Source organism: Ammospiza caudacuta, chromosome 1 (assembly GCF_027887145.1).
Source record: "Ammospiza caudacuta isolate bAmmCau1 chromosome 1, bAmmCau1.pri, whole genome shotgun sequence".
NCBI classification, from domain to species: Eukaryota; Metazoa; Chordata; class Aves; order Passeriformes; family Passerellidae; genus Ammospiza; species Ammospiza caudacuta.
The window spans coordinates 150,401,379-150,415,500 of NC_080593.1; the positions used below are offsets into that span (position 1 = coordinate 150,401,379).

At 45.0% G+C, this 14,122-nt stretch overlaps 1 protein-coding gene across 1 annotated transcript in view; it reads right to left on the reverse strand.

Annotated features, from left to right (window-relative positions):
• Positions 1–13,661, reverse strand: part of KCNK9 (potassium two pore domain channel subfamily K member 9) — an 88,010-nt gene extending 74,349 nt beyond the window's left edge. Inside the window, exon 1 of the mRNA XM_058818184.1 lies at positions 13,079–13,661. Coding sequence (XP_058674167.1) covers positions 13,079–13,661 — 583 coding nt within the window. The remainder of the gene's footprint in view (positions 1–13,078) is intronic.
• Positions 13,662–14,122: the final 461 nt, after the last annotated feature.

The window sequence follows — 14,122 nt, forward strand, 5'->3', positions numbered from 1 at the left end:
AACAATCTTTCCCATGTTTGAAGCTGTTATTATTCCCCCCCTTCAAGTATTCCATATAGGCTAAATAATATCTGTACACTTCACACTGAATACAGGTTAATTTTTCTTTCAGCATTCTGATTTTTCTCATCCCTCCACAAAACACTGTGTGCCCAAAACTGCACTCAGTTTCCAGGCTGAAGCCTTACCACTTTATCAGCATGATGTTGTAGTACCTGCATCTACTCAGTTTATATCATTTTTTTATATGTCTCTTTGATATTTTCTTCTTCAGTGTAATTCTGTGCACTTGACTTTATTGAATTTCATCATATTGATTCCAGACCATTTCTCCAATCTAACAAAATCGTTTTGTATTCTGCTCCTGCCCTCGCAGTGCTAGCCACCCCTCACAATTAATGTGTGTACTCTCTGTTCTACCAGACAAGTCATTAATGGGAAACTTGAATAGTACCAGCCAAAGGACAGACTCCTGTATGACTGCATGTGTTATGTCCACCCAACCTGACCAGAAAACCAGTGAAACATACTTCTGCATTTTTAAATCCTAGTGTGAAATTATCTGGTGGCAGATTCAGCAGATCTGTGGGCTTGTATTTTCTGCCCCATTTACACCTGCACAGTGTATGTGTTTTTCACACATGTGAAAAGCACAGTCACTGTCCAGCCTCTGGTCCACAGTGTGTGTCCATCCAGATTTTACAGCCACCTCACAGTTTAACCCAGTCTAGGATTTTCTACTGCAATTATGAGAACTCAATGCTATTATCATGCCATATATATCATAAATTCCCTCTCCATCAGCTATCTGCTGGAATAAAAACAACCCAGAGAGGAACATAAGTTACTAAAAAAAACTTGGGGTTGTTCCAGCTTGTCCCTTGTTATCCCCTAGGTACTTTCATGCCGATTAACAGCTTGGTCAAATATCTTTCTGAAGATCAAATTTAGGTTGACTGAGCATTAACTGCCCATGTTCTCTCCTGTCCCTTTTTTAAAGATAGGCAGCATGTTTGTTTTTCCCTGCAACAGCCACTGGTAGGGCTGTTCAAACAGCAGCCATAAAAAGCTGGTGGCACTGCTAACACCGAGCAGTTGCTGTTAGAGGAGAGGTTTGATTCTTATCCCGATATTCAGCTGGAGACAGAAGTGTAGAATGCACTGATAGGCCCTCAGGGAAGCCCAAACCTTCAGAAAAAAAAAAAAAAAAAAGGACAAGATAAACATCCATAGATCCCAAGTAAGATCCAAGGCAAACTTCAAACAGCCTGTGTGTGTAGGGAACCATTAAAAATACAGGACAGGGAGGCCAGTCCATACCTTGCCGCAAGGCAGGACAGAATGCATGGGTCATTCCTGACAGATGCTTGTCCATCCTGTTCTGCAAGACCTGGCAAAGAAGAGCCCAGGGCACCCCCCACCAACACATTTCTCTTTCACAAGTATCACTGCTAGAAAATTCTTTTTTCTCTGTTGCCACTCTAATGCTTCCTCGCTGTTAACATTTCTCCTTATTCACTGTGCCACACTCAAGGTCTTTAGGAACAGACCTGGAGTTTTGGTCAGGTTTTAAATGCTCCACAGGCTGGATTCTTGTCAGAGAGACCATGGAAATAGTTTTTAATTCCTCATCACCCAACTTCCAGTCAGGCTCCATCTAGTTATCCAATTCAGGAGCCAGCAACCTTCCCCATGAGAGCTATTGCTTGCCTCCTGTGCCTCTTCAACACCACCAGCCTTTACTGTGTGTGATCCATCTTGGGAAAAGAAAAGCTTCCTGAAACCTTTAAAGAGAAATCTATGTTATACCAAAATGCCAGCAGCATACCTACATCATAAAGACACTGATTTCAAACATCAGACAGTAACAGCAATGAAGCAAGTCTGAAACTTTATGAAAAATTGTTTCTGGTGCCAGTCCAGCAAGTCAAACCAGACCTGAATGCAACCCACACAGCATAAACTATCACAAGTACAGGAGTGGTACAAGGCCTTCTGAAAGAAGATATAAAAGGGGGTGGATATCTGGGGAGAAAAAAAAATTAAGCCATTCTGGATCATACCTAGTGCTTTTCACTCATTAAAATAAACCTTTTGGATGTGTAGTACATGCAGTCACTGACTTGTAGCACTGCTAATTTGCCTATGTTAGCCCACATCTCTAGGTATCAGCTCATGCTCTTTCCCCTGACTGCCAGAGTGCACTCATTAAGGCAAACACATTGCTGCTGAAGTACTAATTGTTTTGAAAAGTGCCCTTTAAATAAGAGGCCTTTTACTACTAGGCAGGATGTGTTCTAAGAGCTTTAGCCTTTGCTGCCAAAAGACTGGTTGATCATTTTTTGTTTGTCAGAGAAAAATACCAGAAATGAACGAAAGAGCCGATAGAGCATCAGTACAGACTGAACAGCAACCACCTCCTTCCTCATCTTGGGATCTTCATTCTCACATGGAACAGCAAAAGAAGGGAGAAACTCCAAAGTAGAGAGGTTGGGAAGATCATTGAATTGTCAATATATCAGTTGAAAGGTCAACTGAAGAGTTCAGGTCGATTCACTGGGATCTCCTGGTGCTTCCAATGGCACAGATCCAGTGTTGCTGCTTTAACTATCAGTTGCCTAGAACCGGCCCAATATCATTTCTAACACTTTTAAGTAACACTGAAAAAAAAAATAACAAACCAGGAAAAAGAGGAGAGAGAAGAGAGAAGAGAGAAGAGAGAAGAGAGAAGAGAGAAGAGAGAAGAGAGAAGAGAGAAGAGAGAAGAGAGAAGAGAGAAGAGAGAAGAGAGAAGAGAGAAGAGAGAAGAGAGAAGAGAGAAGAGAGAAGAGAGAAGAGAGAAGAGAGAAGAGAGAAGAGAGAAGAGAGAAGAGCCCCACACAAACCAAAAACAAAGACATATTTGGTGTCCACAAACAAACAAACAGTAGATCAGGAACGTTTTTAGAGGACATGTCAAAGTGAGGGTGGGTGGATAACTTTAAATGTTGGAAGAGGCTTTCACTCCCCGAATGTTGGTCCCCAGACTACCACATCCCAAAATACAGGGTTTTTTTCCTCTTTGGCAGTCTGGGGCAGTCCAGTCTTTTTGAAAGCTTAGTACATGTGATGATCCTGAATAATGCTGAAAAAGCATCCTTCTACTGTTCTAGTTCTCAGCAGAAAATACAATATGTTTTATTCTGTAAGGAACTCTTCTAAAATTCATGGTTTACTCTGGAAGCCCAAGAAGTCCCCAAAGGCCAGAAAAAATGCAAGCCAGCATTGAGACTTCAAGTCACCTCTACAAGTATGAGATGTTTTTCTGATGCAAGATTGTAATGGAGAGTTCAATCATCTTTATTTCATGAACTGTTTTTATATATTCTTGATGCAGTATCTTACATGACACAGCCTGCATGCAGAGCCTTATGGTCAGGGCTCCACATCCTTCCTGGTGCTGGAATTCATTTTATTGCAGTACAGTATTTCAGATGTATCCAGAGCAAAGTTAAATTAAGCACCAAACTGCAGATTTTTTAGAAATTATTACTGCTGCAAACACTGTTTGCACTGAGTGAAGTCAGCCTTGTTTCACTATAACAGTTCAAACTACTAAAAACTAACAGCAACTGTTCATTAGTTCAAGTAATGGAGATATATCCCTTTGAAACAGGAATATTTGACACCTTTTCCTACTGTGTCTGGTCCTGAGAAGTTCCATGTGGGTGTGAAATGCAGCAGAGTGACAAATCAAAACTCAAGTGGTTTAGGTTTGTTACAACATTTAATTTCTGACACAGTTCCCATAGCCCTTGTGGGTTTAAACATAGGAGGAGGACATCCTCTTCAGAGGACATCAAAAGAAAAGAGGGTGGAAGAAATAGAATATTCTATCTCCACCCAAAACACCCCTGTAATGAGTTAATGGTAGCACACATCTGAAATTGCTGACATTGCCAATTGCCTTGGGAGTGGATCTCCTTATTTCTATCTTCCCTTCAATATGTCAAGAATATCCCTAAATTGGGAGTCTGTGAGCATTTCCTTAGAGATAATCTCCTGCACTACACAATTAGAGAACTGCAGCAGGTTTCGTTCATCAATCTGTGCCCTCAAGCCCTCTGTGAAATTTTTCTGCTTGAGAAGGAAGGTCCTCTTCTCTGATGGGAAAGCAAGGAGACAATCAGCTTCCCATCAGATATATTTTAACCCCACTACTTGCCTGCTTTTCTCTGAAGCTCTTTTTTCCCTTCTGGTGCAGGGAATTGAAAGGACAAAGCTGCTCCCTTCTAATCATCCTAATAAGTAACAAATACAGGAGCCCTTAGTAGAGAGATTCTTTTCACTGGCATGCCCTAATCACCTCCATAATGAAAGCAGTTAAAGAGGATATTGAACCCTTTAACCAACTGATAGCTGGCTAAGCCTCTTGTGGCAATTGGCCAGGTATTAATAAAAAAAATCATTGAACTCCTTAGAAAGAAAAAAAAAAACTGCTAAGAAACTTCAGGGATTCTTCCCTTGAAATGGAAAAATATATAAGTGCCCATTATACTTGAGAAAACAAGAAAAGCATCTCAGTGGATCATAAAGTGATAGATCAGAAGAAGTTGTTAACTGTCTGGGAGTCATGAAAGTAAGGAAAACACACAAACAGCAAGAAAAGAATCACACTCCACCAAAAAAAAATAGAATAAAAACATCAACATTCTTCCTCAAGATTTCTCTTTGCTCAATTTTGAGGTATGCAGTAGGCATGTAAGTTCAGCCTTTCAGTTTCAATTTAAAATATACAAATCAGTATAAATATCAATGTCAAATCCATTATTAAAAATAAATAAATATGAAAACTAATTTTAAAGATATTTTCCATTAGTTGGTTTGCTATAGAATATAGCTCCTCGCATTGAAGAATTCTTGTCAAATAATGGCCTGATCCAAAACAACTGTTACTCAAAATATTTTCTCTGTTACTTATAATAAACCTTGAATCAGGACTTTATTTCTGGGTTTGGGGTTTTGGGTTTTGGGGTTTTTTTCCTTTTTTTTTCCCAAATATTCTTTTATAGAGGAGGTGTCCATAGACAGTTTCACTTTAATCAAAGAAAATGCTGTAGCTGCAACATCAGCAATATCAATTTTAGTTGTAGCTAATCAAGTCAGAGATACCTGGTGGGTATTGGTAGCATGGAAATCTGCCTAAAATCAGCATATTCCATGCGCTATTATCCTGAGAAAATAACAAATTATAACTGATTTGCATTGCAGCAATGTCCATGGGTGACATTTCTGAAGGAGTCCACGGCTTCATTGAAAACTATCCAAAAAGAGGAGAATAAGCCTGCTACACGCAGCAAACATCTGTTGCAGTAACCTCTTAGCTCCACATACAGGCATCAAGGACTCATTAACTCTGCATCACCAGTAAGTGTCCTTGCTAGTTTCTGTTAGAGGGGAAGGGGATCTTTGATGTGGCCTCTAACTATATCCAGCCAAGGACCTTCAGTAAAATCCACAGCAAGTGGATACCTGATAGCCTAAAGAGCCTTTGACAGAAGACACATAGTAATAACAGAGATAATTAGCCAGAACAGCACATGAACTTCCATGAAATAAGCTCCAGGTTCTGCTATTACTGCATGTCAGAAGACCTAGGCTGCAGGAGTTTGCCAGTATCACCTTGAACTCCTTATGGACCTCTGACTTTGGTTCATCTCCACTGTTCAATCTGGCTGCAAACTCATGCCATGTCAGCCAAAAGAGAAAGAAGTGAGCAGTTTGGCAATTAGAAAATAGCTCCCAACCTGAGTCTTCAGAAAGTCATTTTCTCTTCTTTTTTCTAAACTGAGGATAATTTTTACACAGAAGTGTTGTGAAGATGAATCACCTAATGTCAGTACAGCATTCTGAATATAAAGTTCTGTGCAGCTCCAGCTCAAAGCCACGAGAAAGGATTTCAGCATTTATGGGAAACATGCTCCGACACTGAAGGAACTGAGCACCTCAGCTCACATGGCATTCGAGGAAACACAACAGCATTCTCGGCTGTCCTTGGTGCCAGACCAGCAGCATCAGTCCCAAAACTCATGGTGTCCAACAGGGAAGCTCTCCATTAATCAGTTTTCCTTTGGTCAAGCCTCATAGTTGTGAAGCTGTCCCAAGAAAAAGCAAAAGGTTTTTTTTTTATTTTTATTTGAAGCAGGCATAAGACCACTGCCAATAGCTAAGTTTATTTCCTTATTCTTAGTCAAAAACACCTTCATTCACTCCAAGTTCTGCCCTGTGAACCTCTGCTTGCCATCCTTGTATCAGCAGGATCATCTTCTCCTTCAGCTAACTTCTTTCCCAAAACACTTACCAACACCTCTAGCTTCTAACCTTGACTGTGGCTAAACACAGATATTTCTATTCTGACACTTGCAAGGGTCCATAAATGGGTTTACTGGCTAGAAAAATAATCAATAAGCAAAGACCATAAAGTGGAGAAAACAGAATTTCATATATCTTTGTGGGTTTTTTTCTCAAGAGAAACAAGTTGACCCAAGAACTACTAGGTCTCAAGAAGTAGGGAAAAAGAGGAAGATTCAGAAAATCATAGAACATACGGCTGATAAAGACTTCAAGAGGTCAGCCAGTCCACTTTCCTTCCCAAAGGCAAAAGCAGCTGCAGCTTATTCATTCCTGGGAAATTTTTGTGTTATCTCTTTTTAAAGCAGCCTCCTTAGGCAGTCTCTACCTGCACACAACCATCCTGACAGCAGGGAAGAGTTTTCTTCATGGTTAATCTAAATCTCACTTGCTTCAGGTAAAAAAAGAAGTTATGAGTAGTTAGGAGAAAGTGAGCACCAAATACTAAAAAACCACAAGACACTCATTTCTCCGGTGTTGTTACATTAAGGAAGTCTTCAGACACCTCCACCTCGTTCAGTGGCCAGAGGTTTCTCAATATTTCCCCAAAACTGTTTTCCAACTCTTACTATTATGTTTGCACTGTCAATAAGCCACACTGTGGGAAGTTGCAGCTCAACATTATTCTGAGCTGTAATTTTTATTTGTTTATCAGTGATTTTTAAAAAGCTTTTGCTGAATTGCCTCTGGCAGGAATGTGAGGTATCATTGCAAAACCAGTTTTCAAGAACTCAAAGAACTTTATCCACAAATGTGAGCAAAGTAGCCTCAAAGTCTCCTTTGTTGGCAGAACACTATTCTGATTTTGTTTTCTTTTTTTTTTTTTTTTTAATTTTCATCAGACAAATAATATAGTGTGAAACAATCTTCCAGACTATTCTAGTTTTGCAGGGGAGAAAAATCCCACACACAGTCCATCTTTACAGGGCTCACTGTAGCAGACCTCCTTCTTGCTTTGGAGATACCACCAGCAGATATTCAGGTCCTCAGCATCCAGTATTCTCCACTAAAGTTTCAGATGGCATGAATGAAGAGATTTGTTACTTCAGTGCACCTACAAGCATTTGTCTCACCAGAAAATCTTGCTCTCTGCTTTCACCTGAATTTATTAATAATTGATTGGCTTAATCTACTCTGTGCTTGTTTGGTTTTTTTACAAGATATGACCTTCATGGTCCTGGCAAGTCATGAATGCCCCAGTTAATTGACCAAAGCATTTGTGTCTTTACCTTTAATCTCTTCCCTTACATGTCTTGTTTTCTTCCTTTCTTTTTTTTCTTTCCATTGCAGGTTGTCCATCTGCCACGATTGCCTACTCAAACTTTTTCAATGCACTAGCTCTAAATATTACCATCCACCAAAAACCAAGAGCAGACTCAAAACACCAGAGGTTAGTCTTAAAAGAGGAGCAACAGACAAAATAATTCACTTGTGAGAACACTTCAATCTTTTCCTTACCCAGATTAGAGACATCACTGCACTACTAAGTTGGTGTTTTTTCACCCATTTTATGGAAGGGTAAAACAATGCAGAGAAAGAACACAGAGACTCAACCACTGTCCCAAAATGGATTTAAGCATGTGTTTGCTTAGTTCATTAATGCAGGTTCAAACTCCCTGTCAGGACACCATCTGCCAGAAGTATGAAATGTCCTCATCTGGATGCAGACAGCTCCTGAGTGTTTGGCTACTCAGCAGCCAACCAGCTGTCAAGAGGTGGATGTTCATTCACCATTACAGGTATTGCACGACATTCTTTTAAAAAGTATTTTATCTGAATAGTTCACTCACTGCTTATAGTAGGTTCAAAACTGAAAACAGAGTCCTAAAAGCTTCAAAAGGAGACTCATAATTCACAGCACACACTGCCTTAATTTTGGTCCCCTTAGAGTAACTTCTCAGGAAAAAATAAATGAATAAAGATTTTCAATCTGTTTGTTGTTTCATTTCAATTTACGGTGACACAAGCAGCTTTCAGTTCTTTACATTCTGCACAAGCCTCCAATGTTTACTAGAGTTTGGTGGTGTTAAATCAAGTACAACTATCACCCTTTAAGCCCTAAATGATAGAGCAATATCCATACCAATAACACATTTTGACAGTGTTGACACCTGCTTACAGAAAAGCAGGTTAATGACCTATAGAAAAGGGCATTAAAACTTGCTAGAAATCCTAGAAATAATCTTTTGTTTTTGGAAAGTGGTGCTTTTATTCATAGTATCAAGCCTTTAGATGAACTCTGTGGCATATTCTACAGCGTATCTCATAGAAGACAAATAGCTGGATGAAGAGCTTCATTAAACCACTCTTTTTCATCATTTTGACTGTGCAAGTGGAAATGGATAGGAATTCATACTAGCTCACTCTGAAACAAGAACAGTCCTGAAATGAATGCAGCACCTGGTGAGAGCCAAAAAAAGCTTATTAACTCTTTTTGATCCCCTAAAAACTTTTACACAATTCAAACACAACCAAAACTTTGTAGAAGCTGGGGGAGAAGAAGGGGAGGGGGAGAGGATGTTCTGCTAATTGATTTTAAGAGCAGACTCATCTAGTGTTGTAGCACCTGCTGTTGTCAACCTTTCCATTGTTGTGTTGGTTTAAAAGAAAAAGAAAAAAGAAAAGGAAAGAAAGAACAAGAACATTGCACCTGAGGAACAGAAACACATGTTCTGCCCCAGGTAAAAAAAAAAAACAAACCTGTTTTCATATACTTAATTAGCTCTCACTTTTAAATTTAATACTCAGCTTAACAAGTGAGCAGTAACCCCTAAGCATCCGCCAATAAAAGCCAAATACCACAGATTAGAGGAAATGAGAGACTTGACCAAATCTCAGTGCTTTGCCTCACACAGGAGATTTCCAGGTTTTCATGGTCCCTTCCAAACAGATCTTTGATGATGCGATTCCACGGCAAGCAACAAGCGGCAGAGCCTACCCGAGGAGGTGAGTCCGGAGCTGCGGCGGCGGACGGGAGCCGAACCTGAGCACCGCAGCCCGAGGGCTCTGCCAGGGCTGTGCCTGTCAGTGCAGAACCAGGGACCGGGGACACTGCCGGAGCTGTCCCTGTCCCTTCAGCACCACGGACCGGGGACACTGCCAGAGCTGTCCCTGTCCCTCCCCCTGCAGAACCATGGACAGGGGACACTGCCGGAGCTGTCCCTTCAGCACCATGGACAGGGGACACTGCCGGAGCTGTCCCTGTCCCTTCAGCACCATAGCCCGAGGGCTCTGCCGGGGCTGTCCCTGTCCCTGTCCCTGTCCCTTCAACACCATAGCCCGAGGGCTCTGCCGGGGCTGTCCCTGTCCCTGTCCCTTCAACACCATAGCCCGAGGGCTCTGCCGGGGCTGTCCCTGTCCCTGTCCCTGTCCCTTCAACACCATAGCCCGAGGGCTCTGCCGGGGCTGTCCCTGTCCCTGTCCCTTCAGCACCACAGCCCGAGGGCTCTGCCGGGGCTGTCCCTGTCCCTGCAGAACCAGGGACCGGGGACCCTGCTGGAGCTGTCCCTGTCCCTTCAGCACCACGGACCGAGGACACTGTCGGAGCTGCCCCTTCAGCACCATGGACTGGGGACACTGCCGGAGCTGCCCCTTCAGCACCATGGACTGGGGACACTGCCGGAGCTGTCCCTGTCCCTGCAGCACCACAGCCCCAGGGCTCTGCCGGAGCTGTCCCTGCAGAATCACGGACTGGGGACCCTGCCGGAGCTGTCCCTTCTGTACCATGGAGAGTGTACGCCGCCAGAGCTGCCCCTCCAGTGCCACGCACCGGGGACACTGCCAGACTTAGACCTTGAGTACCATGGACACTGCCGTGTGAGTCCTTTCAGCACCATAGACTGGGGACACTGCCAGAGCTGTCCCTGCAGCCCCATGTCTCAGGGGCAATGGGGCACCTGTGCCATGGTCTGGGGACACTGTTGGACCTGTCCCCTGGCACTAGAAGAGAAGCACCAAGCTCTTCCTGGCAACTGATGGGCCATGGCCAACCGTGAACACCTTTGATTAAATTAAAGCCACAGTAGTTGAAATCAGCACAGCGAAGAGGTAATCACTCCAGACATGTTGCTAGCATGGCAGTATCACAGAGCACAATTAAGTTAGACATAAATTAATCTGCAACCATATGCATCTTGCTCGACTTTGTGGTCCGCCGATTCTTATCACTGCTTTGTCTGAAGGGACGTTTTGTAGAGATAGATTAGGCAAGGTCTTTGTTCACTCTCTTTTAAAGGTCAGCCTTCAATGATATTTAAGACACACTTTTGCTGGAGTATCTACTGAGTAAAGCAGGTTCACCAATGCACACTCTACTGTATGTGCTTCTGGAAGTCTATCCAGAAGGTTTTGGAGGGAGAAAAGAGCATACACACAAATTTGAAAAGAAATAACCAGCACAAAATATTAGTATGAATATTTTAGGTCACTTCCCTGGACAAGAAACATAGATAACAACTCTTATTTTTCTAAGAACTTAAAGTAGTTTTTGGTTTTTTTTTCCATCCGTGAGACAAATTAGTTTAGGATAAATAAGAAATTAAAGAAAAATCTTCCATGCTTACTTTTACAGACTAGCTGTAGATCAGACAACATCATGAAGCCACTTTAGTACTGAAGAGATGATACAAAAAATAGAATTGCATTTGGCAAGATGCAGAGAGCAACTATTAATAAACTTTTGAAAGACGGATCAGATATCCTCCCAGAGCACAGCTTCCCAAGCGAACAATTGTTACAGAATGTCTGCAACTTTCTGCACCATTCTTTATTATCAGTCTTCCTCCCAGTGGTTCCCTGTTGCTATACACATTTTTAAATTTAAACAATTCATACATCCCAAAGCACCCCTGCCTACAGAAATGCATTCTGAGGTACTCTGAGCTTCCTAAACAAATCCCAGCCCTCTGAAGGAGAAAATGCTACAACTTCCCATGCAGGTTGTACTTGTTTATGGGTAAAATACCATCAAACCAGCAAACTACAGTACAAACAACCCTTTCTACCTGTCACCAACAGAGCTTAAGAACATAGCAAGTACTGCAGGCAGCTCCTGGGCAGGAGTACAGGCACTGTGAGTACCAGGAGTGTGTGGAAGGCTTGTTGTAACACAGAGGAGCAGAACAGCATTCACTTAGCACACACAAGTGGCAAGAGACAGGCTGAGGAGGAGAGACTCAGTGGTCAAAGGAGGAAAGAGAGTTCTGACATTGTAACCAACAGCGGGAAATACAAATCATCAGCCAAAGTTGCATTCTACTTTATGTTCCATGACCTGATAATATATGCATTTGTATTAATATAGCTAATAACAGAAAGGTAGAGGAAATTAACCCTTAAACATCTTATCTTTGTAAGGGCAAATAGGCTTTATACTGTCAGATGGTCTTTCAAAATAAATTTTTTACTGCCCCAGGTAGAATATAGTCAAATACAAACATAAGGAGACACTTTTCAAAGTGCAGTGGACAGCATGTTCTGCTCAAAACTCAGTATCTTCCGGCGGCACTGTGAAAATTTCTTATAACAATCCCTACGTGGCAAAAAGACCAAGTCCTTATGTATTAACAAGAGAACTAATTTCATGTCCCGTTATGTATAATGCACTATCAAACAGCCACTGAGTTAGAGGGGTCGCTTCAGACCTCCACAGGTATTAAAAGTTCTGGGAGAAAAAACATTATCAACTGTCTTAGTAAACCCACCTTAAAAGAACACAAACCAGCACGAGTAAACCTGCTCATCCAGCCAAAGCCAGAGTTGTAGCACAGTTCTGGGTGCACTCCGCAGCCTCTGAGTCACCGTGGTATTTATTTTTATGGCAGAGAAACAAACTTTGTGACAAATTCTCAGCTTCAGCTGCGGGAAGCAGGGAAGTACAAAATGACAGCCTGTGGCTGTGTCCACTGACTGCCCCTTGACTGTCCTGAGAAGCAGCACATCTGGGAGGCTGGGCAGCACGGATGTGACAGCCAGCATCATTTTGCCTGGCAGACTATTTGCCCACAAAGGGGAAATGCAGACTGTGACCTGTTGTCACATCAGACGCTCCAGTTGCAATAAAAACTCCAGGAACACATTGTCAGTGCCCAGGGTTTGGGCACAGCTGTGGGAACCACCACCACTGCCCTTGCCAACTCCAAAACAAAGTTTGCAAAAGCAGCTCTACCCATGCCTGGCTACGTGAAGGGCTTTCCCAGCTGATCCAGTTCCCATGCCCTCATCATTTTCATTCTCCTCCAGGCTGCTTTTTGCCCAAGTTTTCCCCGTGTCTCTTAAGGTGGAAGAAGGAGTGTAATAACAGGGCCTTCTTCCTGAGGGGAACCCCAGGAGTGTCACTCTGCCTCTTCCCTCTTCCTCCCTCTATGTCTCCATCCAAGCCACAGAACCATGGTAGCCACCTGGTCAGTGCCAATGCCCCTAGCCAGACCAGCCCCACTCTTCTCCAGTCACACAAGAGACAGAGGATCCATCTCCAGGAGAAGAGGTGCGGGACACCCTCAAGTTCAACAAGTGCCCAAGAAGAGCATTAAATTACGTAACACGGGACAGAAGCAAAAAGACTCATCCAGCACAGACACCCTTGCACGCCACAGCCTCCCTGCCCCTCTCCCTTTTTTTCCAGCCCAGGAAGTTTTTGCCCCAGCCCCGGCCATGGCCCCACAGGGTTTCATCGAGGGGAGTCACTCACCGATGGTCGTGATGACCGTGATGGCAAAGTAGAAGGAGCCGGCGAATTTCCACTGGACTCCGGCGCGGTGCGGCTCGGACTGCATGATCACCAACTCCAGCTGCCGGTAGTCCTCGCTGGTGATGTTGTACTTTCCTTTGAGCCGGATCTCCTCGGCTTTGAGTTTCTCCTCCTCCCGCATCTCGTTGTCGGACTCCAGGGCATCAAAGACGGCAGCCCCGACCAGCAGGTAGGTGAACGTGCAGATGATGAGGGACAGGGTCCGCACGTTCTGCCTCTTCATGGCCGCCAGCAAGGGGCGAGTGAGGGGACCATGTCCCCCCCTGGCCGCCCGGGGTTCCGACAGGCCGCAGCAGCCACAGCAGGGCAGCAGCTGCCGGGGGGGCCGGCGGCGCCCGCCGCCGCTGCCGCCGCTCCGGGGCAGCTTGTGCTGCGGCGGCGGTCGCTCCCCGCCCGCCTGCTCGGGCTCCTGGGAAGAAGAGAGGCACAGGAGGCTGCTGGAGCGCCGGGACCAGGTGCCCTGAAGCCGGGAAACTCTGCGCAGGACCTGCCCAAACCAAGCCGTCCCAGTGCGCAGGGCCATCCAGGGCACCCCCCGCTCCTCCCCAGCACCGAGGCCAGGGGCAGGGGGTCCCCGCCGAGGGGCCGACGGCCCCGGCACGGAGTCCTGCGGCGGGCGAGTCCCCCCGCGAAGTTGGCGCGGCGGCGCGGGGAAGGGTCGCCCGCAGCCCGGGCGGGGCGCGGCGGGGAGGCGGAGGCCGCCGCCGTCCCAAGTTTCTTCAGGCGGAGCGGCGGGGCCGGGGGGAGCCGGGCGGCGGCAGCGCGCCCATCCGCGGAGGAGCAGCGGGGCGAGGGGAGGAGGGCTCCCTGGCTCCGGCCGTCGGGGACCCGACCCGCCCCGGCCCCGGCTGCCTGCGGGAGCGCCGGCCGGGAGGGTCGGGACGGGCTGGGCGCTCTATTCCTTCCGCCGCGGTGCGCGGAGGGCGGCGGGGAGCCGGGCAGCTGCTGCTGCCTCTGCTGCTGCTGCTGCCTCTGCTGCTGCTG